General features: G+C 44.7%; 1 protein-coding gene and 1 long non-coding RNA gene across 3 annotated transcripts in view; one reads left to right on the top strand and one right to left on the bottom strand.

The window, feature by feature from the left end:
- On the top strand, positions 1 to 7,348 carry Bod1 (biorientation of chromosomes in cell division 1; the record flags this gene model as incomplete). The annotated part of the gene is given in 4 exon segments (XM_005376586.2): positions 1 to 154; positions 3,667 to 3,791; positions 5,441 to 5,637; positions 6,596 to 7,348. Coding segments are annotated over 3 exon segments (475 nt in total), but the record flags the coding sequence as incomplete, so codon positions are not given.
- Positions 1 to 27,591, bottom strand: part of LOC106147511 — a 90,676-nt gene that overhangs the window by 5,865 nt on the left and 57,220 nt on the right. Inside the window, exon 1 of one of the 2 annotated variants that reach the window (XR_001232434.1) lies at positions 923 to 1,026. The exons of the other annotated variant lie outside the window; for it this stretch is intronic. This is a non-coding gene — a long non-coding RNA (uncharacterized LOC106147511). Of the gene's footprint in view, positions 1 to 922; positions 1,027 to 27,591 lie in introns of those variants that run through there. 2 annotated transcript variants of the gene reach the window in all.

Genomic DNA, 27,591 nt, shown 5'->3' with positions numbered 1-27,591 from the left:
CGGGACGGGGGCGAGCGGGGGCGGCGGCCCGATTAACCCGGCCTCGCTTCCACCCGGCGACCCCCAGCTCATCGCCCTCATCGTGGAGCAGCTCAAGAGCCGGGGCCTGTTTGACAGCTTCCGCCGGGACTGCCTGGCCGACGTGGACACCAAGGTGACCGAGGCCGCCGGGGCGGTGGGGGCCGGGCTGGGCGTGCAGCCGCCCGGGCGGTGCCTTGATCGCGGAGAGTGAAACAAAAGGTAGCGTAAGCACCCGCAGTGACCCTTTAGGCCGCCTGGGGCAGCACGGTGCCGAGAGGTTTGGGAGAGATGAGCTTGTGGGTTCTCTGCCCTTCGAGTGTTAGCTGTGGTTTTAACCCAGTAGCTTCTCAAAACTTTAGGGTTCAGCACGGATTTTAGAGCCTACACCCCAGCTTTCCCAAAAGGGAACTCCGTTAAGCCCCTTAAAAAAAAAACAAAAAACCTGTAAATTAAGAACAATGGGGTAATGCTGGTCATGATGGCGCACACCTGTAATCTCAGCAGGGGGGAGGCTGAAGCAGGAAGATCACTGAGAGTTTGGGGCCAGCCGGAACTACAGAGGGACACCCTGCCTCAAAAAGCTAAACCTTGGAGAAAGGCAGATAGGCGCATAAGAATGCTTTAGAGTTTTCACTCATTCTTTGTTCACCACAAAGGACTTGACATTAAATACACAATGGTTTGGATGCAGTCATCGACATATTACATAATAGTTATTTGTCCCTTTCTTTCCAGCCCAGTGATTTGCAGCTTGTATGAAGTTAAGTTGTAGAACCTGCACCCATATTTTGTATCCCATAACTAATGAAAAGAGAATTGATGCTTTTTTTATCTTAATGTTATAAGCCCCCCACACACACACATACACTCACACACCCCAAGTAAAATGCTGTTTACTTACCTTCCAGCATTGTTTGGATTTAATAAAAACTTGTGTGGTTAGCGTCAGATATATACAGTAGTAGTAACTAGAACGTTCACTTTCTCTCTTTTCAAAATTCCTCCAACAAGACCAAGGTTGTAGGGTTCCAAAGCTCTGTGACTAACTGGGCTTCTCCAGGACAGTAATTTCTCTTCTCTGACCCTGCAGTGAAAAGCTTTTGCCTGCCTGATAGCAAGATTGTGAGCTTAAAATTAGACTGTACAGGTAAGGAAAGACTGATTCTGTTTATTCACTAAATGTTTATTGACCTGTAATATGCTGGGAGCCCATCCCTGTGGCTTCAAGGATAGAAAAACTTACATATAAACCAACTATTTTATATGTAGTAAGTAATGTAGTTTATTAGACTCCTCCAAGATGAAAGTCCAAGTAGAAGTGCTCGCTTAAAAACAAGGTTATAATTTGGTTTTTTTTTTTTTTTTTTCCGGTACTGGGAATCGAATTCATGACCTCACGTTTGCCAGGCAGGCACTGTGCCTCTGAGCTAAATCCCCAGCCCCTATAATTTGTTTTTATGTAGAAAGACACTGACAGAGCTTTCCACCTTTCCCAGTACTGGATGTTCTCAGCTTTCCATCGGAAGATCTTCACTCATGCCATAAAAGTTCACATGTGATGTTTAAAAAGAAACAAGGATTATTGGTGGGAGCTGTTGAGGCATCCCCGACTTACGCCACCTTAGCTGTTTCTTCTGAGCCACCAGGGTGCTTCATCCTGTTGCTTCAGTCCAGTGGTTTGCCAAGTGTGGTCTTTTAAGTAGCAACATCAGTGTCACCCCTGAACTTACTGGAAATGCAGATTCTTGAACCCCACCACGGAGTGCTACAGTATTTGGAAGAAAGAAAACAGTCAATACCTGTAATTTCCTTTGCAGTACATCCAAAATATGAACAGAACAAGCTGATAGGTGAACAGAGGAGGTTAGGTAGTACAGTAAAATGTTAATAGGCCCGCTGAATCTTTTGAATTCCTAAGTGGAGGGATTAGTCTGTATTATTCGAGTTTGTTAAGGTTTGGTGAGGACAGTCCCTGTCCTTTGTAAACAGTTTTTGTTCTTTCAAACCAGGTGAGTTATTTTGAGAGAATGTAGTATTAGGGTTCAGGCTCGCAAGTGACAAATCTAACTCCTTTGAGCAAGGAGGAATTAAATGAACAAACTATGCCAGAAGGGAAGAGATACATTTGGAACCAGGGATTTTCTACTGGCACTGTCTCATCTTTGTTCTTTATTTTACTGTCCCTCAGTGACACTATTCGTTTTCTTACTAATACCCCTTGATTACATCCTGCAGCTTCTTCCTCTAGAGGAAGACTTCTCCTTCTGCTTCAGGAAATCCTAGAGAATTATCTGCATTGTCGTAGCAGGACGCAGCACCCAGTACCCTTGTGAAGAGGAGAAGATGGTTCAGGAAAAAGAACTGCTAGGCAGATAGAGTACGTGGGAATTTGTGAATTATATTCCCCCTCCCTCATCTCCTGCCATCTGCTTTCTGGGTATAGTGAAGAATCCTTGTGTGTTTGCTCTTCTGGCCTTTTGGAAGAGTCACTTGAGGTCCCCTGGTTCCTCTCTCAATTTCATTTCCCTAATCGTTAGCAAACTTGGCCACAGTTATGTTACATTACAGACCACGTCTTGGTTTATACAAGCATCTCTTCTTCTCCTACTAGGGATACAGGTCAACCAAATTGAGCTGCTCTAGGTAGGCTTCAGCCAGATAGCTGGGCTGCAGAGCCAGGGCCAAGGCTGTAGGTTGGGGTTAGGCTTCTTGCACATGTATCCACCTTAGGCCCCAGGCCATAGGAGCAGACTGTGATGCACATGACACGCCCTATCATAGGGTCACCAGAACACAAGAGCCAGACAAGAAGCATAACTACATCTAAAGCCTCTGGTCTCCAGCGTTCCACTGTCCAGGGCTTCCCATTGCTAAACTGCATCAGTGGAGTGAAGAAGTATTCTTTACCTGAAATGGAGGGATAAAGCAGCACATACTCTTGGAGGCCCAGACCATGGATTCCGTGGGTTTATTGAGTCACTTTCTAACTTTGCTCTCCTGATCGTGGTTGGGTCTAGAACATTTGAGACTAATAAGTGCCTCATGAGCTCTGTTATAGATTCACACGTTGTTTTCCCTTTGATTCCGTTCTTTGGACTTTGACACTAGTCTGTATTCTGGAATCACACTGAGGTTTGGGTGCTCCTTCAGTGTATGCAGGGAACTTGGTTGAGCTTGTTACTGAGAACATCCCTATGAGGTAAGTGGGGCAGGAGCATTTCAGTTTTACAGATGGAAACTTGGCGGTTGGGTGATTTGTTGAAAGTCACGCAGTAAGTAAGTAGTGAAGCCAGGCCTAGAACCCAGGTGCTGTCATATAGAAACAGCCTGGGTCTAACCTTGGCTTGGCCACATTTCAGCCATATGAGCAGGTTTTTTCTCTTTCTAAGCCTAAAAATGTAGTCTCTAAAATGGGGGAGGAGAATGCAAATAGGACCTTCCGCAAACAGTTACTGGAAAAGCAAATGGGCTCATACAGGTGAAACATACTGCATTGTACCACCTACCAGAAGGCAGGTACTTATGGCGGCCACTGACTCGTGGCTGCACTGCAGCATGGGGGTGAAAGTACCTGTGGTCTAGATAGCTAAGTTGAAAAACTTGGCTGCATATAACAGCTGACATTGTCTCTGTTTAATATTTTAGCCAGCTTACCAAAACCTGAGGCAGAAAGTGGATAATTTTGTGTCAACTCATCTGGACAAGCAGGAATGGAATCCTACAATGAACAAGAACCAGTTGCGAAACGGTCTGAGACAGAGTGTGGTTCAGTAAGTAAGCAGGATGAGAGCTTGTGCAAAAGCAGTAATCACAGGGACAGTGCCCAGGAAGGCTGATCTGAGGGACTGTTCAGTCAAGGTAGATGATACTTTATATCAAGTGCAGTAGTCTGCTCCTTTAGTATGATCAAGGGTAAAGAAAAGCACTCCACTGCAATTCTTGCTGGGTTTTCAAGGCTTAGGAGGCCTCCTACATGTGCAAATCTGCTAGGTGCGTTAGGGTTTCTTCCAGATTGTGAGACTTGTTCCCTGTTCTTTATAGAGTTTTCAGTGCAGTCTAAGCATGTGAGCTTTATACCAAGATAGTGGTGTTTGAATCTTAGACAAGAGGAGCTTAATCTCTATTCTCACAAGTGAATGTGAGTTCTGCAAATTCTGTGAGTGAATCCTGGCCACCCAAGTATAGGGGCAGCTTTCAGAAGACATGGTCTTTTAAGGTATTGTCCTTCATAGTAGCAACCAGATCTTATAAAGGCGCTACAGAGACTTTATCTGAGCACCTTCACTGTCACTGGGCCCAGGCAGAGGTGGGGTGTGGAATCTGACATCCTGAGATCAGCTTTATTTGATCTGTTCGGATTTTCTAATACTCACAAATATCTGAAAGCCTGTGAAGCCTGTATGTTTCGAAATGGAAATATCAGGGAATTATAGCGAGTGAGAAAAGAACAATATTAAAAGGATACCTGGTGCATGATTGATTCCCTTTACAACATTCCTGAGCTAACAGAGATGGAGAGCAAATGTGTGGTTGCCCAGGGTTAGGGATGCGGGGGTGGATGATACGAAAATGGTGGCACAAGGGTCCCCTGTGGTGGTGCAGGTAATTGTGGCAGTGCTTAGCTGAACCAGCTCATTTGACAGTGGTGCTATGGTTTGGGTATAGTTATGTCAGAAGTTTGGCCCCAGCGTGGCAGCGTTGAGAACCAGCAGAAAGTGATGAGGTCATGGGGCCCTGCTCTCAAGAGTGGATTTCATGCCCCAAGTATTTGCATACAAACATTAGTAAGTTTTGACTACATTTTGCTCTACTTGGAAAGCACTTAGGGTGTATGTTAGCCCCATAGAAGCTTCGAACCATTGCTCCCAAGCTGCCTATTACGTGTTACAGGAGTGGGCCATCACTGGAAGCCATGTTGACTTTCTGGTGATGAAAATGCTTCACCCTGACGGATCTGTGTTGTATATGGTTTGAGGATAGTGATGAGGTTGCTACCAAATGTTGTTCCTGCTTTGGACAGTGAGAGAGTAATTCTGGGAGGGAATGGAGTCAAAGCCAAGATGACCAGCTTTGGCAGTATGATTAAGGTTCTCATCTGCACATGGCAGCTTCCCGCTATATTGTCATTTGTTCTCTGTCTTTGGGGCAGTCTGCCTGGTTTTATTTGGTTCCATTGTACAAAGTGGCTGAGACCATGAGTTAGGAATACTAGGTAGCTCCTATTTGGGAGTTTCCCCTCAAAAGAGAGATTACAGTGACCTGAACTCCCTGGAGTAAGTGGATTTTCCTTTGAAAGAACTCCCTAGAAGGGCACAGGTGGGTTTTTACTGGACTCTCAGATGACACTTGGGGCTTACTGGGGCTAAAGATGACTCTCAAAGGAATTAAATAGCAGTGATCTCTGTCTTGTCTCCACAAGGTCAGGGATGTTGGAAGCAGGAGTGGACAGGATTATATCTCAGGTGGTGGATCCAAAACTAAACCACATCTTCAGGCCGCAGATAGAACGAGCAATTCATGAGTTCCTGGCAGCCAAGAAGAAAGAAGCTGTGCCAGCGCCCCCTCCAGAGCCTGAAAGCCAGGACCCCCCGGCTCTGTCCCAAGATACTTCCTAAGGTCTGGTGTCCCGTCTTCTGTCTGGGAGCATTTGTCTCTTACTTATAGATGTAAAAAATGGTTAGGAAAGAGATGGGCTATCATTGGGGATCTTACTTAGTATCTTTTCAGAAAAGTGTTTAGCGCAGGTGGGCTTCACTTCATGTTAGGGGTCATATTTCACTGAGAACCGATGGGTAGTAGCTTCCTTCGTCACTGAGTATGATACTCTGTGCGACTGGAACTAGGCATTTGAGCTATGCATAGATGCTTCATTAGAATCCAGCTGGGATAATTGGTGTGTGCCAGAGAAATTCACATAGAAATCTTCTTTTTCTGAAATTGCTTAAGTGAGTCTCTCCCCTGGACATGAGTTAACTTGAGTTTGCAATTTTAATATAAAATCAAGCAGTGCGTTCTGACGGGATATACTAAACGGAATTCACAGTCTGCTTTGAGCTCTGATATATTTCCTTGTATTTAGTAGGGTTTCCAGTTTACCACTCTGTTCCCATGAGAGTCTTTTGTTGTCCCTTCTTTATTAAATTAGGAATTAAATTTAATTTTAAAAATCAGCAGTAGATGCCCAAATGAATGCTTTTTGCACGTTTTAGAAGACAGTAAATGTGAGCGTTGGGCTTTTTTACTTAGTCAGTGTTGACAGTCCTTGGGGTGTGTCCTAGCCCCTCATTCTGCTCTTAGTGTTTGCTTAAGCGTCTTTGAGATGTCTGCTGTTTCTAATAAAGCAGGTAAGGGAGATGAGATGACTGGGCCTTCTGAGTGTCAGCAGGCTTATGTGGGCACTCACGTAGGTGTGGGGTTGTCTTTCTCTTGGGAGAAGGACCTTGAGTCCGTCACGGAGTGTAAAACATTTATTTTTAAGTTGTTCTAGTTTAACTAAATTCCTTTAGGAACATAAAATCAAGTATTGTCTTAAAAACTAGCATTTTGATACAACTATCTTTTCTTCTTGGAATAGGCCTGACACCTTATGAAAGCTCCGTTTAATGGTGAAGAAATGGACTTGTGTTACTTAAGAGTGCCACTTCAGTCGGCCAGGGTCACCACTGATTCAAGATCTCTGCTGTGACAGTGGTGCAGCGTCCGGATTGAACAGGGAGCAAGTCTGGCCGTGAGAAAGTTGTTCATGTGCCCTGCTCTGTGCCGCCACTTGACCAGCCTGTCCACGGGTGTGACACCCAGTAGACACTACAGAATTATAAACACTACAGCAACCTAACATGATCCTGAAACAGACTTTTATACTTGAACATGGAGACTGCGCGTGGGTTTTAGGGTTTGCGCTCTGGGATAAGCAGAAGCTATAATGAAAGAGCATAGCCAGTCCCAAAGGTAGCATCAAAGAATAAGAATGGTACACCTAGCTGGGAGTAGGTATTTGAGAGTACTTGCTTGATACTGTGTCTCAGAGTTACAAAGTAGAATGTACAAGCAGATAACATTGATAGCCTTAAAATTGTTGTGACCTTCATGTACATGAATCTTCTAGCGCATTGCTTTTCCCTTGTCAGAGGTGACAAAACGAGCAGCTGTTGAGTGATAAGGAAGCCAGACATTAGGTAGAACCACTTTCAGGCTCTTTGTCCAAGGCGTTTTTGTGTCCTGCAAAGGCTAGTGAGTCTTAGAACTTTCCTGTTCTCACGGTTGCATTTTTTAGAAAAGTGAATGATGAATAAATGGTGTTTTGTAATAAAATCCTTTGATGCTCCTACTTTGCCGCTTCACCTGAATGTTAGATCCCAGGTCTGTGAACGGGTACATTTTTCCTCTGCCATTTTTTTTGCATAACACATGACTGGCAGCAAAGGATCGGTGGCTATGACCACTCTCTCTCTCGTTGGCAGATGTAGCTAGTCAAGGGCAGGTGGTTTCTTTCCTCTCTGAATCAGTGCTGGTGCTGGTCACTTGAGGGCAGTGCATCCTGCCAGTGTTTCTCAGCCTGGGGAGTGCAGAAGTACCCCGGGGATCTTGGGAAGTAGGTATTCTAGTTCGGAAGCTCTGAGGTGGGATCTGCACATCTGTGTTTCTAGCAAGTCGGTGTTAAGCTGTGCCCCTGGGCCTTGAAACACACTTTGTACAACAAGCCTTCAGTGATGTCAGAGATTAGTTCAGACCAGAAATTCTGGGTTTTAAGTTGAGCCTACTACTGGGTATTACTAATCAGACTTTTTTGTTGATGGTACTGGGAGCTAAACATGCCAGGTACTAGGGCCTTGCACATGCTAATAAGTACTTGCTCTACCATGAGCTAATAGGCTACATGTCCAGCCGTGATCTGACCATTTATAACCATTTCATCTGGTTCCATGTTCAAATGAATGTTCTACTTGCTCGTTAACCTTAAATACCCCTAAACATGACTGCACTGCCAAGATTGTAGCAAGATCTTCTTGTACATGGAATAGCATTTTAAACTGGCCTCAGTTCGGTGGGGGGCAAGTCCATCTGAAGGATGGGCTGTTTCCTACCTCGTAGTGGGCACAGTTCTGTTTCCAGGAATGTATAGGATTCAGCAGCTGGAGTTCTCAGCCAAGGAAGTTGCCCTCCAGCCCTCTTCACACAGCTGCTAATAAACGACCCACGGCTGGGTCGGCCAGTCCTGTGTTTTGCAGAGAAACTGCTCAGGCTGACCGAATGCCTATTTTCTCCCACACTTTCCCTGGGAAGCATCTTTCCAAGAGGGCGAGCTCTATACAACCCCTACCCAAGGACCCTCCCAGCATCTTGTCTATCCAGCAGTGACCCAGTTCAACCAGAAAGAGCACAGAATCCATAAGCTCAGGCAAAATGTTTCTTCTGCCCACATATGTTCAACTGACTATATGTTGTATATATTCAAACAGTTTTTAGCCTGTCTCAGTTCTTTTTGTTTTTTCTATTAACTAAAGAAAGCTGGACCTGCTGATGAGAAGCACCCTAGATTTCTTTGACTTAAATATGTCAAGATATCAGTTACTTTATCATCATGTTATATCTACAAAGAGTCATCTAGGCGAAAGATTTTATTTTTAAAAAATGAGGCAAAACATTATCAGACTAGGACTGTAACTGTAGACCTATCAGTCCTGTTGACAAAAGACTAGCTTTTGGGCTCTTTGCCCAGTCAAATCAGAGGGGGGAAAATGCTTGTATTCCCATTGCCATATGGATTCAGATGGGCAGGAGCTGGAGGGCCAGTCAAGACCAACAGCCCTAGAAGGATTGGGGACAAGAAAACCAGTCTCTAGCTTGTCACCAGCTGGTTGCCAGGCTGATGTATTTGCACCCTCAAATGAAGCCTCATTCTTTGCGTATTGGGTTGGTTGTGCAAAACCTAGAAAAAGTGTGTATGTTCTAAGATAAAATAGAAAAGTTGCCCCCTTAGGAAGTTTAGGCCACAAAAACTACGTCATCCTTAAGTACCCTAACTGTTCATCCCTAAGCAAGAAATGAATTATCACTGACCTCAAGCCAGTTAGGCTTCTCTCCCTGTGGTTAGACACCCACCGCACTACATTCTGCAGCCCAGTAGAGCACAGCTGACATCTGTAAGACAAGAACAGATACCCACCCTGGAAAGCCACCCAAGCCTTAGGGCTAAGTCATGGGAAGGAACTCCATCCTCACTGAAGATGGGAATTGGTCGGAGGGTAGGCAGGGTGCGCTGGCCCATTTTGAAAGCCCAGTTCTTTCGCCTGGAGTAGCTTCTGCAGTTGCTGCTGGAGACCATTGTTCCTGGTCTGTTTCCAGATTAACACTTCACAAGCATTGCCAACCTGCTGTCTCAATCCAGAACCAGTTGTTTGAATTCTGGATTTTGGGTGAGATTGGTAGCTTCCAGGAGTGATGTTAGCCTTGTTTTTGTCATTTTGCCCTTCCTTCTATTCACTAGAGTCAGGGTGAGAGTTCACATTCATTCCATATCCTAGCAGTGTGAACTGGGTAAGTGTCTGTTACTGTCCTTTCTCCTGAGACAGAATTGCTAACTAAACAGTGCATGGTAGGCAGAAGACAGCAAAGCAAAGCAGCATTAGCTTCTTTTTGCCCCTTTTATATTCTGTCTGGTTTAGGGTGGATGTCAAACCAATCAGTGGCCTAGTTTAGTAATCACACACCTTTAATCCCAGCATCACACACTATCCATCCACCTCTGAGAAAGCCCCACCTATGACTGCATGAGGCTTTGGGGGGACATCTAGACCCAAAACATAGCCATTACCATGATGGTTCCATATAAACTCCCCACCCAAACAGCGTCAACATCAGCCTGAAACTAATTAAAAATATGCTTCTCTCCTGATTTCAGAAACGGTGAGGCCCACAGGCCTGGGGGACTTTCATGTGCACTAAAAGTTATTTTCATTTTATGAAACGTTATTTTAGCATTAGTAGCCTTGACTAGTAAGGATGGATTAATTATAATTAGTAGATGGCACATTCTAACAGTTGCTAGATGGTGAGATTATTGTTTCTTTTGTAATTCTCCCATAGTCTCTTGGGGAGGGGGACTGCTGTATGTATCTGGACATGCCTGCATAAAGCTTAACCTTCGTAAGGTTTCAAAACCTATAAGCAGCCTTCTGAAGATGTTTGCTAAAGTGGCTCAGAGCCTTGCCTGGAACTCTGCAGAAGGCTTTCATTAGCTGTTAAAAACCTAGCAGAGAAACGTGGGGACCCCACAAAGGCTGAGGTCTAACATAGGTCTGAGGCTGGTGCTAAGGTTTGGGTTTGAAAGTTGTGTTTAGGTGAGCACCAGCAGGGGAGCTGGCCCGCCTCCTTCAGCTGACCTATGGGTCCCGGGGACATGGGAGGGGAGCAGACGGGAGAGCTGGCATGGCTAAGCTTTCATTGGCACTGACTTTGTATCTTGTCCATCACCTCATCTAAGGAGGAGCCAGGAGGTCAACTTTTATGGTCTTGTCACCAGGTTTGGGCTGGCCTCCAAGGCCACAGGGTAGTAAACACTGCTTCCCTCAAACCAGTCACACCACCGAGACCTCATCAGTCCTGCTGACTCCAGGCTCCAGACTGCCATTTGGCCACCCTTCCTGAAACCCTGCTCTTGTCAAGTAGCTTCCTTACGCAGGAACCTTCCAAAGGCCTGCACTTGGGTTGGGGGCCCAGCAAGGCCTCCAGGTGACTTTAATGCACACTAAAAACCATTTCATGTTAAAACGGCTTTTTGAAAAGCTGTCTTAAATCCTTTCCAAGCGCAGGCATTTTCTTATGTGTAAATTAATTTTCATGACCCTGTCAGGATTTAGTCTCTGTTTTATGTATGAGGAAATCAAGACAGGCAAAGAATCCTACTCCTGACTACTCTCTTGAGAAGCAAGGATTTCACCCCAGGCCTGTGATTCCCACCCCTCCACCCCACCTCCCTTTGCCACGCTGCCTCCCTATTTGCTACAACTTGAGCAGGTCGTCTGGGCTCCGCCCTTCATCCAAATCTAGGCCAGCATTTACTCAACAAGGCCTCCTGCTGTATCTCCGCACCGGCTTGGCTCCAGCCAGCCCCTGCTCCCCTCAGTCAAATGGTTATCACAGGGCAGTTTACAAACCAGCAAGACTGGTCTGCTCTGCCTTGTACTCATGTTCCGTTAGCCCTGGAGTTGTCTATTTTACTTCCAATTAATTGCCAATATTTTAAAATAGAGATTTTAAAAGATTCTTTTAAAAAATTGTTTTAAAAGGAGATTTCCATATAGATCTGTATTCCTGGCTTCTAGAGAAAAGTGCCAAGGCCAGGCCATTGTTGCCTTGTGTTTCCACCAGGTACAATCATCTAGAACCAAGGAGCAGCCTCTGAGGACTCTGACCAACATGTGAGACACGCAGATGCCGCTCACTAACTCCCAACCCCCTGCTGGTTCCTCCGGACATCTGAGTCGGGGACCCCTGCCTTAGAGTGTCATCGTTGTGTTCCACCTAAGATTTTCAAAAACGTCTCTAGCACAGGGCCAGAATTTTTAGACTTTGATTCCCATGCTTGGGATAAGGACTAGGTTTTCAGCTCCATGAGTTTGACTCTAGAATCCCGTGAGATTGAAATGGAACTGAAAGTCACCGCAGGAGGATCACTGCAAGTTCGAGACCAGCCTGGGCTACAAAGTGAGCTCAAGGCCAGCCTGAACCACATAGGGAGACCCTGGCTCAAAAAGACAGAAAAAGAGAAAGAAATGGAACTGAAATCCCCTCTCTAAGCTCCCACTCTGGGCATCCAGGTTGAACCTATCCAAGGATGAGTGACAGTGGCAGGACTTAGGCCAAACCTATCCAAGCACGATGCAGGCCTATCCAGCCAATGCACGGAATTCATAGAAGTCTCTAGTCTGCCCCAAGTGACAGTCTGTCCCAGGGCGAAAGCCATTAGAGAGCTTGCGATGTAGCCTAATCAATATGTGTCACTAAACATTTTGTAAACGAGAGTGATCAGTTGAGGGTGGTAGAAGCTAACCAATGATCGGTGAGGCTGAACAAAGCAGTTCACGCTACATTCTTGTAGCAGCATTCCGGTCTCAGAGGTGGATCTGCTGGGGAGCTGGTGGGGGTTGTCATAGTCCCCATGGCCTGGGGTCTGACCTGGATGGCAATCTCCCAGCAGTCCAGCCAGCCAGCTCATGGAACTTGCTGGGTAAAGGCTCAGGATCTGAATCCTATCATTTCTGCTCTGGGACAGCATTTGTCACAATACATTTACATTTGTTCTGCAGTGATGATAAAAGATATAGTAAAATCTCAGTGGCCTAGCCCAGAAAAGTGTTTCTCACTTGTTACAAGGTGGCTATGATCCAGGAGCACTCAGGATCATACACAGCATTTAACACTCTGGCTGCCTTAGTCCTTTAGCCCAGTCGTCCTAACTCTCAACCTCTTCTGCAAGAGCGCAGCAGGCCAAGAGAACATTGGCAGGGCTCACACGAGGGATTAAATTACTTGACCTTCCAGCAATTGTGTCACTTACACTCGTAACGCATTGGCCAGAACAAAGAGTGTGGCCTCACCTAACTGAAAGGGGACAGAGAATCAGATCTAATCCAGTCATGTGCCCGGCAGGAGACGAAAATGCAATGTGAGGACTACTAAATCCGCTTCACCCTTTTGACCTCCAAATATAGTTTATTTCTCTCACAAAGATTCTCATCTCGCTCCATGTAAGACCATCCAAAATTCCACCTCATCACTACACCCAATTTGAAGCTTAGGAGGTCTGTAATTAGAATTTAGGCAGTTTCTCCCCCATTAGACCAAAGATCTAAAAAGGGTGGTAGAAGCTAACCAATAATACAAATACAAAACAGAAGGAAAGAATGGGAAATTGTAGTTCTGGCCTGCAGCAGTTGCAAAATTCCCCTGGACTACCTGAGGCCACTTACCTGGTCAGAGCAGGTGTTCCTTATTTAAGACCAAGCCTGTTTTGAAGGCCTCCCTGTATCATTGCTGTCTGTGGCCTTTTGCTTCATGCTGTACAAGTTCTTCAATTTCTGTTCTCTTTTTCCATGGTCCTCTGGCCATGGCCAGTGAGATAAGGGAACATCTCTTCCATGGAGATTCAGTTTTCTCAGCGCATGAGAGACCAAGGGTCATTTTAAATCTTGAACAAAGACTTCTGGAACCTGGATATGTCGACTGACTCTTGTTTTGCTTTGGTCAGAATGACTCCAAAGCTGTAGTAGAAGTTCTACCTGATTCATTAAAATCAGCAACATGGGCCAGAAACCACACACACACAGTTCTTTTCGTGAGTTCAGTTTTCAAATATTTGCTATAATTTCTTTTCCTCTGTACTCTCAGACCTTGGCCTTGATTTAAACCTTGAGTCTCAGAATTTTGTACAGAAAAACAAAAAGCCTTACATGGTCCATGAATCACCGTGTTCAGGGGAAAAGCTCACCAGAACCACATATCCTTAACCTGATCATTGCATGGAGGCCTTTGTTACAACTGTTTTCCTTCATTTGTTTCTTGCTATTTGGGGCCCAAAATCAGTTTACTTACCATTCTCTGAGTATCTGGACTTTGTCTCTTTAATTTCTTTTTTTTTTTTAATATTTGCTCACAAACTGGAAAACTTTTTTTAAGCTCATATCTTTCTTGTAAGAGCTTTCCAAGTATGACTGCAGCATATTATTATCATTGTTTTCCAGCCTCTCATACACACACGTCTGTTGGTATATGATTTGCCCTGAGTTACTGCCACACAGTAAGTGTGGTTGATGCTCCTTTACTTGGGTTGACCCGTTCTCATCTTTGCAACTTGCAAGTTACCAGCCACCTAATTTCATTGATTAATTTGCACATGAATGTTTCTCCAGTTGGTAGGTGTTTTTGTTCCCTTCAGCCAACAGATCAGATTTGTACTTGTTTTATTTAAATCACACTTTTTAAATAATTGTATATGCACATGCAATTTTTGAAAAACAATACAGCCTGTCTGAAGAATGATGTTTTCTTAAGTTTCTTCAGTGGTTTTGCCGAAAGATAGTAAAATAATATACTATCTCCTCTATTTGAAAATAATGGCCTCTGCCTTTATTTTTGTCTATGTGCAGATCAAGATAGCTCTCGAGAGTTTGTCAGTCTTGTTATAGAGCTTTTGTTTTAATGCTGATCATTAGGTTTTGTTTTAATTTTGCTTTTTTGTTGCACGGTTTGTTCATTCCAAACATATATGCACAGCCCTTACACGTATGCCAGGCAGTGTCTTTGCCGTAGGACAGCACAGTGATCAACACAGATATGACCCTTTCCCTTGTTATGGATATATCTCACTGATTCCCCTAAAGACAGTGATGTGTCATATGTCAAAATGGCACAAAACAGACAAGAAGATGAGGAGAAATGGGTTGAATTTATCAACAAGGGCAAGAGCACTTTGGATGGACAGCTGGGGAATAATGCAAGGTGGCAGGGAGTGGGTGAGAGAGAGGAAGAAATGGAGGGTCTTTGATAATTTGATTAATCAATACATTATTTATTTAAATAGTAAAGTTTGTGAGTAGGGATATATTCAGGTATCCCTGCAGCTTCTCACATCCCTTCCCCACAAACAGTCGCTGTTACTGGTTTCGTACTTTTCTCTCCAGAGACAATCTACACATAGACCAGCATATAAGAGTTTATACCTGCACTGAGCTGGGACATACCCGCTCCCTCAGGTGCTCCCAGAGAAAGTTCCCAGAGAGAAGACGGCAAGTGGTGCCTCCTGCAGTTCCTAGGGCTGAGAAGGGGCAGGGGAAGAGGATAACAACCTTGCATGGTAACGGAGTTCGTGATAAGAACAGGAGTAAACATTGCTGTTTGACATTAATCATTGGTGATTACAAAATTCCAAAATTTTTTACACAGTTTGGAAAACTTTTATAATTATGAATTTTATTTTCAAGACTTACTTTCTTGAAAGTGTTTCACTGGAGAATGAAATGTGCTGTTGTTGCTGAGAAAATAAAATATTTCAGTGAAAAGTTTAAAAAAAAGGAATAAACCTAAATAGAGTGCTTGCCATTGCTGTCCACTGCAGCCACCACACCTAACGACTTTTCCCTCTGCTCTGTGATGGCGACGCCATTGCGCCCACTGACAGAAGGAGCAAGTCACCGCCCAAGATCATTCAGTGACACTGTCAGAACTGAAAGCCCAGGCCGTAGTTCACTCCAAAGCCTAGCTTTCTTCCCCCTGATTTGTAAAGAAAGTGTGGTGAAACGCACAGAACATAAAAGTTACCATCCTTAAGTGTATAGTTTGGTAGCATTAAATGCATTCCTGTTGTATAAATATCACCACCATCCACCTCCTGACCTGTCCATCTTCCCAAACTAAAACTACCTACCAAATACCCACTTTTCATTTTGTTTTCTTCCCATCCCTGGCAAGTCCATCCTGTCCATCTTCCCAAACTAAAACTACCTACCAAATACCCACTTTTCATTTTGTTTTCTTCCCATCCCTGGCAAGTCCATCCTGCTCTCTATCTATGACTACATAGAAGTAGAATCATACACTATTTCTTCTTTCGTGACTGGCTTATTTCACTTACCAGAACGTCCTCAAGGGTCATCCATGTGGTAGCGTGTGTCAGAAGGTCCTGCATTTTTAAAGTTGAAGACTGTTCCATTGTACGTGTATGTGTACTGCATTTTTGCAAAGCCTGCCTTTTACTCACATACCTAAACTAAGACACCTGACTCTGAGTAGATTTTTAATAACTTTTTAATAAAACCTTCCTTTTTCCTTTGAAATCATTTCAAACTTACAGAAAAGTTGTGAGATTTGTAAAAATCACTCAGCTACTAGAGCAGTTGATGACCCAGTGCTTCATCATGCGCAAGTACATGAACATTCCTACCAGCAAGGGCAAGGTCCACCACAGCCTCAAGAAATCATCGCGAAATTAGCGTTAACATATTACTGCCGTTCAATCTTCAGGTCTTATTTAAGTTTTTTCAGAAGTCCCATTGTATCCTTTCTAACACAAAGATAGTTTATAATCAAAGTCACACTTGGTTCTCACATCTCTTTTGTCCTCTTTCATCTGGAAAAGTTCCTAGGGAACTTTTGACAACTGCAGGCCAGATCTTTGGTAGAATATCTCCCAAGATGGGCTTGTCTGATTCAATTGAGATTCTGCATCTTGAAGTGATGCTGTGCTTTTCTTGCATCTGATCAGGCACATGATTTTAGTTTGTGCCTACTGTTCACTTTAGTCACTTGATTTCAGTAATGTGTGCCAGGTAATTCTTTTGTCCTTTTGTAATTTAGTATTGTGGGGGGAGATATGTTACGACTTCGTGATTATTGTGTTCGCCATCAAACATGCATGCCACAATGTTTCTTTGTTCTTGACTGGGTTAAGGTTCACCATGATGGTGGCCAAGTAGTTTGTAATTTCATCCGTCCTTTCACCTACAGCCTATTAAGCACTCACTCCTCTTGTCCCCATTTATTGGTTCACTTATTTCTATCTGAATGGATCCACAGAGTCCTATTTATCCAGTGGGTTCCAGTAGTTTATCTTTGTTGCTCACGTTTTCTCAGATTTGGCCAGTGAACAGTCCTGGCTGGCTAAGGTGTTGTTTTATAGTTCTCCATCTCTCTTCTCGCCTGGTCTTACTTTCCGGGACAACACGGTGTTACAGGACCATCCTATACTTGCCCTGGAATTGGCTGTTTCTCCAAGGAGTTCTGACTTGTTTAACTGGTATTTAAAAATCATTTCTGAGTGCCAGACATCCCGTTGCTCCCAGGCCCTCTCAGGGTTCACTCTAGTTGCCTTCCTTCAGCTATAACTCTTTCCAGTAGCCTCCCATCACCCAGTGCCCTCTACACAGAGCCAGTCTCCCAACCCTGCTGTCTCAAGGCCACGGAGAAGTTTGCCTACTGGTCTACACCTCCTTTGCTCAACCCCACTTAGTAGCTAATGACTACAGCCAGGCACCACACAAGGGCATTTTGGTCAGTGACAGATTGTATATATGAGGTGTGATAAAAACTATGGTACATATTTTCAAATTGTTTTTAAATGTATTACAATAAAGGACACATTGTAACTAACCTCAAAGTAATTCCCCTTTGAATACACTTATCCCATCATTCTTGCCACTTCGTAAAGTGGTTTTGGGAATCCTTTTTCATGTCTTTCATTGTTCTGTTGTTACTGCCTCAATGCCTTGAATCTATTCAAATTGTTTCCCTTTCATGGTCATTTTGACTTTCGGGGAGAGCCAGTAGTTGCACTGTGTCGGGTCCAGTGAATAAGGTGGATGAGGACACAGTGTCAAGTTTTTACGAGGCTGCATTTCTGTTGGATGACACTCAGCTGTAGTATTCACAGTAATTTGTAATCATACCCCTTAAGGACAAGAATAAGGACTTCCAGAACCTACTTCCAAAGTGGCAAGGATGATGGAATAAGCTTTTTCGAAGCTATGGGAGAGTGTTTTGAGGTGAATTAATGTCAGTGTGTCTTTCAGTGTAATGTGTTCTTTTGTCATTTAAATACTCACCGTGTATTTCAGACTTCATACAATGATCCTTCCAAAAGGTGATAATGAAGGTGAAGGATCCCTGTCACCTAGTGACCTTGAGCCGCGGTAGCAATGCATTCCTCACGTGCAGTTAGGATGCTGATGCAAATGCACCTACCTGCTCTGCATGATATATAGCAGTAGAGCGTATACAATTACCTGGGGTTCTTAATACTTGGTAGTAAATAACCATGTATTTATTATATTTTTACATCTTCATTATATTGTACTGTTGTGAAAGAGTGTACTGTGGTTATTTTTAATTGTATGCTGTCAAAGAATATGCCGTGTCATACCGCCTGCAGCCCCCACACTGTGTGTACCATAGCTTGATCTCATCACTTTCTCTTGTGCTTCATTTAAGCTCATGTTGTTTTGTTCATCACAGCCTTAGGAATAGCAAGCTGTACTATGTGTGTATGTATTCCATGCAGCCTAAGTATGCGGTACAATGGCATCATACGTTCTGAGCTCTGTGCTGTTCGCTGATTTTGTCATTATGTGAAGGTCATAGAATATTCTTACACACACTAAGACAGCTACCACATCACGAGGCAATCTAGTCTTCCTAGAGTACTGTGGCATCTGCTATCCATTGTCACCTGAAACATCAATGCGCAGTGCACAAGCGTACAACTCCAAGATGTTCGCACAGCATCAAAATCGCCTAACAAAATATTTCTCACAACATATCCATTAAGACATGTGTCACTGTATTTGAAACCTTTGACCTGATTCCTACTTTAAGGTCACAAGATATGAACTGACAACTGCTTCCTGAGAAGGCACTGGCCCAGGGGTGGTGACAGTGAAGAGATGAAACAGCTGAAGCTATGAGTTAACACAAGTAACAGCCCCCTACCCTGTGGAGCAGGTGGCTCAGCTGACCTAAGGGTTGATCCAGAGGAAATGATGAGACCCCCTCCTGGGCAGTGTGACAGAGCATAAAGAGAGTAGGCTTTGGAACCTGGATGGTCTGGGTTTCTTGTTTTCACACTATCCTGCAGTCCTCACCCTCCTACCTGTTTGTCACACCCTGGCTTGAGGCTCACTGTCATCCCTGGGAAAGCTCTGTCCATCTCTGATGCCCGCCCCACACACCACTATGGGCCATCTCGCACACATGCACCAAATTTGGTCAAAGTCCATGCAGCCATTTGCACAACCTGTGGAAACCAACAGAACCATATTTATATTCCATAAGTTATTAATAAGCTAGGATTTTACTGGTTTCCGTTCCAAGCACAAATCTCTCCATAAACGCTTGGATCTAGGGGCATGAAAACACAGGGAACATTATGGGAGGATGTTCTCATAAAAGGAGTATTGTGCTGTGTCATTCCATTTTTCCCCATTAAGTCTCTGCTGGGAACATCTTGTGGTTTGCAGTTGGAAAATGGGTCCCAGTTGACCTGCAGACCCAAGACCACTTCTCTCCTGCCTTGGCCCAGCCTCCCGCCTCCCCACAAGTCCCCAAGGAAGTTGTTTGCACAGTTGACACTAGTAAAGTGGCTCTTTGTTATCCACCAAGCCTTTGGCCCTAAACCCTGATGGCTCCAGGGAGACAGGAGGGACCACACAGGGTGCTGTTTGCCTGTGCCATTCTAGGATATGGCGTTGAACCACAGACAGCCCTTCGGAAGCCAGATCTACCTGTTTCTTGAGCTTAAGCATCAGTCCAGAATTCACCACTCTGGGGAGATGCAAGGACCATGCCCACCTGGGCAAAAGAGAATGAGAAATATGGATGCTAAGGGAAGTGCATCATTTCCTGTCCCAGATCGAACCACACTGAGTTCAGGGGCATCAGGCAGGGAAGCTGTCAAGCAAGGGACAATTTGAGACATGGAGAAGGCTTTCCAGAGCGGAGGAGAAGCTGTGTTCTATGTACTGGCCTTCTACGCAGGGAGAGAGCCCCGGGGGGCTTTCCCCAGGAGAGGCGGCCCTCTCCAGCCTCGTGAAATGGTCAGAGAAAGGGCACGACATTGTCACTGGGCCTATGAGTAGAGGTAGTAGCCCTGCAGTACAACAGGGCCCCAGAAGCAGCTCATCCTACCAGGCTCATTCCCTGGAGGAAGTGGGGGTGCCCTTGGTGGGATTCTCCCTAGGGAAGTACAGTGGTGGGGTGGGGAGTGCGGGGGAGACAGGAGCAGGCTCCCCCCAAACATGAAGAGTATGGCTGAACTGGAGAGACGAGGCACATGGGGCCCATCAGTTGCCTAGAGGGCTGCTTTTAAGTGCCCTGCTGGGGCCACTGACTATACCCGTGGCCCATCCACTTGTGAGAAGTGACACGGCCACCTCTAGGCACAGGATCATCCCCCTCAACCTGTATCTCTTATCCTATAGCTTTTCTTATTCTGAGGGCTCAAAAGGCATGTAGCTCCTCTCAGGGGCAGGCTCTGAGAGAACAGGAGAGGGACGAGCTAGGATAGGATGAGAGAGGATGGAATGGGATGGCATGGGATAGGACTGGACAGAGAGGTCAAAGTAGAATAGAACAGGAAACGGACGTAGGAGATGAAACCGCGGATAATGGCCTCAGAAACACCAGCATCTCTTTCCTCTCCTCTCTCTATTGTGTATGAAGTGAGTTGGTACAGAGTACAGGATGCATAGGGCACATGGTAGTTGCCCTCTCACTAAATATGATCACCGCTTATAGCATCAGCAGCAGGTCTAGAAGTTGTGGGCCACTCATGAGACCATTGCAATACCTCTGAATGCAGAACAGCCAGTGTCTCTTCATTTTACAGAAGAAAAAATAATCCGTCTCTGTAAAGGGACCTGGCGAATGTTGCGAGCCCAACTGAGGGTAGCAGAACCAGAGCAAGTGTCTGTCCCCTGCAGGAGGTCATGGGAGCCAGGCTCAAGGCACGGGCTCGTGCCTTGGGAATCACAGCAGGATCAAAAAGATATGGGGGAAGGGAAAAAGGAAATAGGAAGTGTGGGGTATGGGTATACCTGGGGCGTGGGAGGGAGAAGAGACAGAAGGCCTGGGTGGAAAGGAGGCTGAGGCCAGGCTCACCTGCTGGGGAGGTTTACTTGCACCCCAGAGTTGAGACAGGAAGTACCTGCAGTTACCGGGAAGGTCCACAGAAGCCACAGAGTCAGTGACTGCTGGTCTCAGCTCTGGAGTGAAGCCCACCTAAGCTTACGTCCTAGGTGGACCCCGCAGCAGCCGGGTGACCTTGGGCAGGTCCTCTTGACTTTCTGAGCTCCATTTCCTCATCTGTATGTTGGGGCAGCAGCGGTATGCGCCTCACAGAGCCACTGCAGAAAGTGATGAGGTACTTACAGTCAGGTGCACAGCCCACAGTCCTCAGTCACCCAGAGGCAGTTACCGTGAGCTTGCGATGGCTGAGCCCAGGGCAGAGCTGGACTCGGGAGGCCACCTTTCTCTTGTGCACCGACAGAGTGTGCACTACGCAGCACTCTCTCCCTGTACTAATGGCAGGAGGAACACACCTGAAGTTTTTCCATACCAGAAAAGCTCCCATCAAAAGAGAGCTTCTTTTTTTTTGTTCGTTTTAGAAGTAAAAGAACAAAAACATATTAAGAAACAACCATTTACAAAGTAGCACAAGAATAGTACAAGCAGGATCTGCAGATTTAGCTCAGCGGCACAGCGCCTGCCTGGCAAGTGCAAGGTCGTGAGTTCGGTTCCCAGTACCAGAAACCGCCCCCACCAAAAAAAAAATAGTACAAGCAATACTGAATTACAGACAAGGTGACAGAGAGTTAACAATGGTTTTTGTATTACATATTGATAATTTCAAAGTGGTTACTCCGGAAAACAAATATAGACATGCAAGATTGATCAAAATAATCATTAACTGTTCCTTTCAATAAAGTGATAGAAGTCAGTAGTAAAACTATGTTAGCTAGCCTGTATATACATATATACATAATTTTACCCTTCTTTCTTTTAAAAGAGAGCTTCTTAATCCACCACCCAGACTCCTTCCAGGTTGGACGAGCTGGGAGATATGTCCCAGAACTACCGCTTCCTACCATAGATAAGTCACTGGTCTGTTCTCCTTGGACATCAGTTTTCTTATCTCTAAAAATTGGCTGCTTTGAGGATTATAGAGAACCTTTAAAGAGACTAATTTTATCCAGGAAAGCAAAATAACCCAGGTGGAGATACTGTAAATCTTGACTTCAAAGATATCAGTGCTCAAAAATCTGCAGTTCCTCAAAAGATAACAGAACAGCCCCATGCAGTTACCTCTCCGCCCATTTCCTCCTCTTTACGGAGTGACTAAGAGCATGTGAAGACTGTAGCACAGTTGGACGCACAGGAAAACAGGATCTCTGTGCTTATGACTGCCTATTTCACACTCAGCCTGAGCCCCACTCGGGCCTGGGTTCCCTCCTGTCTCACCATGCTCGTGTCCCCAGCTTTCTGGCTGAACGAGGACTGCCAGCTCTGCTTGTGGGCCAGCCCCTCAGGTCCGGTCGCAGCCTGTGTCTCATCTAGAGACTGCCACTGCTACAAGCAGGACTGAGGCCGTGTGAGTAAACACCCACTCCCTGGTGGCCCTGGAGGCTGCCTCCTCCCTGAAGGTCAATTGGAGGGTGGCAGCCTGGTGTAGTGAAGCCAACAGCAGAGGGCAGGGACAGGGTGGGCCACAGAGCCCCCTTGACCAGACCAGCAGCAGTGGATAGCTGAGTACTGTGACCACCCAGAGAAAGCACCTGCCTTCTGGGGCTCACTGGATCACCTTGCCCCAGTGACATCACAAAAGCAGTATTGATACTGAGGCCCTCACCATCCCAGTGTGACAGGGTCATCACACAGCACACCGGCATTCCTGGAGATGAAATGATCGGCCCCATGTGACAGGGCTGGTAGGTGACAGAGCTCCCAACCTCAAGCTTTAAGTCCTGTTTCACAGGAAAATTACTTCTACCTGCCCGGGAACCAACCCTTGAGCTCCTTACCTCACCTTCCTCCCAGATGAGGTCTGTCATTATCCCATTTTCCAGGAATGGACAGTGAGGTAGCAAGAGAGTAAATAACCTGTCTGAGGGTGGCAGCCCACACAGACCAACCTTTAGACCTGGACCAAAAGACCTGGCCTCAGCCACCCCTGCCACGGTCCTCCTCTGGATGTGCCCCCTGCTCCATGTCCTCCCCACTTATTCAGAACCCCGTATTCCCTACCCAGGGGTACTGTCAGGGTGATGCTGATCAAAGCACACTGTAAGGAATGGACTCAAGTTTTGCAGAGATTCTTGACGTAGTTGGCTCAGGCTTCCGTAACAACGTACCATGGACTTTGGGCATAAACTAGACTTTTATTTCTCACAGTACCCTGAAGATAATGAGTCCAAGACCAAGGTTCCAAAATGGTCAGTTCTGGTGAAGTTCCTCTTCCTGGCTTGCAGATAATCGCCTTCTTGCTGTGCACACACTTGGTGGTTTTGTTACCAGGTGGTTTTTGTTACCTGTTATCACAGGAGCTCCACCTTCCCTTCCAGCCTGAGTCCTCTCCCTGGTGCTGGAGCAGCTGGGGCAAACCTTCCAGGGACGCAGCTGAGAAGAGCTGAAGCCAGAGTCACAGCACTGCGCGCTGTCATCTCACCAGCCAGGGTGACAAAGATGCTGGTTGGCAGGAGCCAGAGGAGGCACGGGCGAGCGCTGGGGTGGGGTGCACTCTCCACACTTGGTGGAGAGATGGGATGTGTGTGTGAGCTCCCTGGTGCCTTCTTATAAGGACACTAATCCTACAGGATCAGAACCCAACTTTATGATCTCATTTAACCTTCATTCCTTCCGTAAAGGCCCTGTCTCCAAATGCAATCACACTGAAGGTCAGGGGCACAAACACTCAGTCCATAGCACTTGCCAAGAAACACATGGGTGTCTAGGCAGAGAAGGTTTCAGGTTCAACCCCGCTGTGAGCTGGTGGAGGTGGTGACCCCAGAGCCACCAGAGGTGAAGCTGGAAGCACATTGTCTGAACATGAACCAAGTGAGCTGTTATTGGAGCCCAGTCCTGGGACTCACTACTGAAATACACAACAGAGATGCACACAAGCAAGGGCCTCACCTTCTGCAGTGCTGTGGAGAGCTGACATTCAACAGAGATGAGCAGCAAGAGCGATAGAAGGCTGAGGGCTGGTTTTCTTCATCTGCTATTTGCAAAATAGTTCTCAGGTCCCAGAATTTTTGGAAAAGTCAAAAGTGAGGCATTAAACTTTATAATAATAGTGTTTGAGGAAGAGGACACAAGTGATGAATTAGAAACAAGAGATGACAAGCTTCCTACCCCACACTATCAGTATAGGTTTTATTGGTTTCCCATGAAATGAATGCACCTGTGCAGCAGAAATCTCCTCTACAATACTGTAGACGTTTTCCAACTGTTCCAATTGGGTAACCTTGTATTATGTCCACAGTACATACGAGCACAGGCACACCTGAATGTCCATAGGCTGCAGGACCTTAGGGGTCCTTCACTAAGTAAAATGCTTCATAGAAAGACCACTGCTCCTTATCATGTTTGGATTTGTGGGCAGTTTGGGATCTTTTCAAAGGCAAACTAAAAATCTGTAGAAATACTCTTCAAAGAAAGTCATGAAAATGTGAAACAGTCTAGTGTTTTCAGAATTAAGAGCCAGAGCAACGTGTCAGAAGAGGAGACATATTTGTCATGATTCACTATCTCTGTTTTCTGCAATCTGCTATTTTTTAGACGTCTTGTATACAGCATGTCATGTCATCTTCACCTGCAGTTGTAAGAATTGGTGAGCAGAGAGTTTATGTTGGGCCATCTGAGGCCCAGTAGCAAGTGGTAGATCTAGGATTCCAACATGGTTGCCTTTGCACCATCTGCCTGTCTCTGCAAAAGGGCAGGAAGCCCGCAGTGAGCACCAGGGACAGGGACAGGGACAGTGCCACCATCTGCGAGTGAATATCAAATACTTCCTGGAAGGAACTGTCAGGTCCACTTTTCTGGACACTTTTTCTCAATACAGGATTCAAGGGTTTTGCTCATCCCTAAACCTATCTACAGACAACAGCTAGCAAATATTTTCTGGCCAGTTTGAATGGGTGCATGCTCAGGACATGTAATCTTAGCAAGGAACAACCTGAGGCCTGTGCATCTCCAGATAGGTCAAGGACAGAACGACCCAGAATACAGGTTCTCCTGCAGCCTGTGAGCTCTTCTGTGTGGGCGAAAACTCATGATCAGGGCACCACTGACGAAAGATGGTGATGTGAGTCTAACGCATGGAAACCTCCCTTTTGGAACAAACTTCAGGCTTTAGGTGACATCGTCTCTGTTGGCAGAGACTGTGGCACTGGCCATGTTCTCACTGAACCCGGAACATTCTCGGCAAGTGATTTCCATTATCAAAGGGACAGACACTTACATACCAGTAAAGTTTCCTGGGGGTCCAGATGAACTTTGGCGTTGTACATTTTATTAGATGCCAGCCCTGTGCAGTAAAAATAACTTCTGTGATTTCATAGCCAGATCTTATTTTTCCAAATTGCTTTTGCCTTTCATTAAGCAGCCCCACCTAGAAGAATTTTTCCTCCCATCACAGAGTGGAAAAATTCTTGGTGGCCTTGCTCCAGAGCTGGGACCCACTCACACATCCCAAGGGCCCTGTTTGCCCTGACCAGGTCACACTGAGGCATTGGCTGGGAAGGATGTTCTTGAGCACTTCTCTTCAGGAGGTCTGGGCACATGCCTCATAGCTGGCAACTCCTTCCGAAAGAAGAATGAGGAGAGACATTCCCAGCATGGACTATTTTGCTCTGGTTTTATAACTCTTGCCTTTGCTTTAAATAGTCTGCTCAGAGCCAAAGAATGAAAACTTTTCTACCATTGTTTGGGAGATGGATAAATACATTATTTCAAAATCTTCAGCCACGTCCAGGGGGACTAATGATACAGTTGAGACAGCCTGGGCATTTAATTCAAGGAGTGCTATCCTGTATCCTGGGTGAGACTAGTCTCTTAAAAGATATATGATTTGCAAAATTTTTGTCCCATTCTATGCTTTATCTTTTCACTTTCTGTTTCTTCTCCTTAGATGCACAAAAGTCTCATTCTGATGCCTCGTTCATCTATTTTTTATATTGTTGATTGTACTTTGGGTATCATATGTTAAGAAACCACTGTATAATCCAAAGTCACAAACATTTACACCTATATTTTCTTCTAAGAGTTTCATAGCTGTAGCTGCTTCATTCTGAGCTTTGCTATATTTTGAACTAGTCTTTATATATGCTGTGAGGTAGGAGCAACTTCATTCTTTTGCGCATGGATATCCAGCTAACACCATTTGTTGAAAAGTTTATTCTTTCCACATGTCGTTGTCTTAGCAATCTTGTCAAAAATCAATTGAATGTAAATGTAAGGATTTGTTTCTGGAGTCTCAAAATTATTCCATTGATCTGTCCTAAGAAGAGAATCCTTTTATTACAATAGCTTTGTGGTCCAGTTTTTTAAATCAGGAAATTTGAGTTCTCCAACCCTGTTCTTTTTCAGGATTGCTTGAAGTCCTTGAATTTCTATGTGGGTTTTAGGGTTAACTTATCAAATTCTGCAAAAAAACTACTTGAATTTTGATAGATTGTGGTAACTCTGTAGATCAGTTTTGGGAGCATTACCATCTGTGTTAGTGTTTAGGGGCAACCATAAAAAATATGAGAAACTGGGGTGACTTAAACAATGGAACATTATTGTCTGCATTTATGGAGGCCAAAAGTCCCAGGATAGGGAGTTGGTATGGCTGGTTCCTCCCAAGGAGTATGAGGGAGACTCTGTTCTATGCCTTCCTTTTCCTTCTGGCTCTGCTGGCAATCGTTTGATGTTGCTTAGCTTATAGAGCCATCACCACAATCTCAGCCTTCCTCTCACATGGTGTTCTTCCTGTGTGCCCGTCTGTCTCTGTGTCATATCCGTTTCACCAGTCCTGTTGGGTTAGAGCTCATGCTTGTGAGTTCCCTTTCACATAATCATCTACAAAGACCTTACTTCTAATATGATCATATTCACAGGTACTAGAGATTAGGACTTTAACATCCTTTGGAGGAACACAGTTCAATCCATAATCCAATCTTAACAGCATTAACTTTTGAGCTAATGAACATGAGATGAGATGGCTTTCCATTTAAGTTCTCTTTAATTTTATTCATCAATGTTTTGTAGTTTTTCAGACTGTAAGTTTGGTACTTCTTTTGTTATTTTTTCTGAATATCTCATTATTTTTGATGCTATAATTATAAATAGAACTGGCTTCTTAATAACATTTTTGATTTGTTCATTATTGTTCTATCAAAGCACAGTTGATTTTTGTATCTTAATTTTAAATCCTACAAATTTGCTGAGCTGCTTTATTAGTTTTAATTATTTTTAGCAGATTCTTGAGGGTTTTTTTCCAACTGCAATGAGAGAGAGAATGTTCTGCTTCTGTTCCAATCTGGATGCTTTTTCACTCCGTTCTCTTGCTTGTTAATTTCTTTTTGTCTTGAATTCTGTATCAACTCTGTTCATGTAATATATGTTTATGTAAAACAGCTAAATCATTTTTGGAATAACATAAAAGGATTTATCCTAAATCATTTTTGGAACAATGAGGGATCTAAACACATTTAAAAATGAAATTCATGCTGTATTAATGCAATTTTCTCTTTTGTCAATTAACATAGAGATGTTGAATTTTGACAGTGAATTCTCCCAGGATGTCAGAGAGACATCCTGAATCCAATCCCCTATGGATACTGCAGGATGACTGTAACCATTACCAATTTGGTGACTATACTGATCTCACATTAAGGACCCACTGTGTCCCAGGCAAAGACAATTTATGGGAAAAAAATTCCTGATGATTTAGCAATGTAATTATTTATAAAAATATTGCTATCAATCACCCTTTAAAATGCTGCTTTGGACAATCCTGGGCAACAAGAACAAGTCAGGTGGAAT

Source organism: Chinchilla lanigera, unplaced genomic scaffold, assembly GCF_000276665.1.
Source record: "Chinchilla lanigera isolate Chin_1 unplaced genomic scaffold, ChiLan1.0 scaffold00007, whole genome shotgun sequence".
Taxonomy (NCBI): domain Eukaryota; kingdom Metazoa; phylum Chordata; class Mammalia; order Rodentia; family Chinchillidae; genus Chinchilla; species Chinchilla lanigera.
The sequence above is the reverse complement of the archived record's forward strand: the minus strand, read 5'-3'. Positions and strand labels throughout refer to the sequence as shown.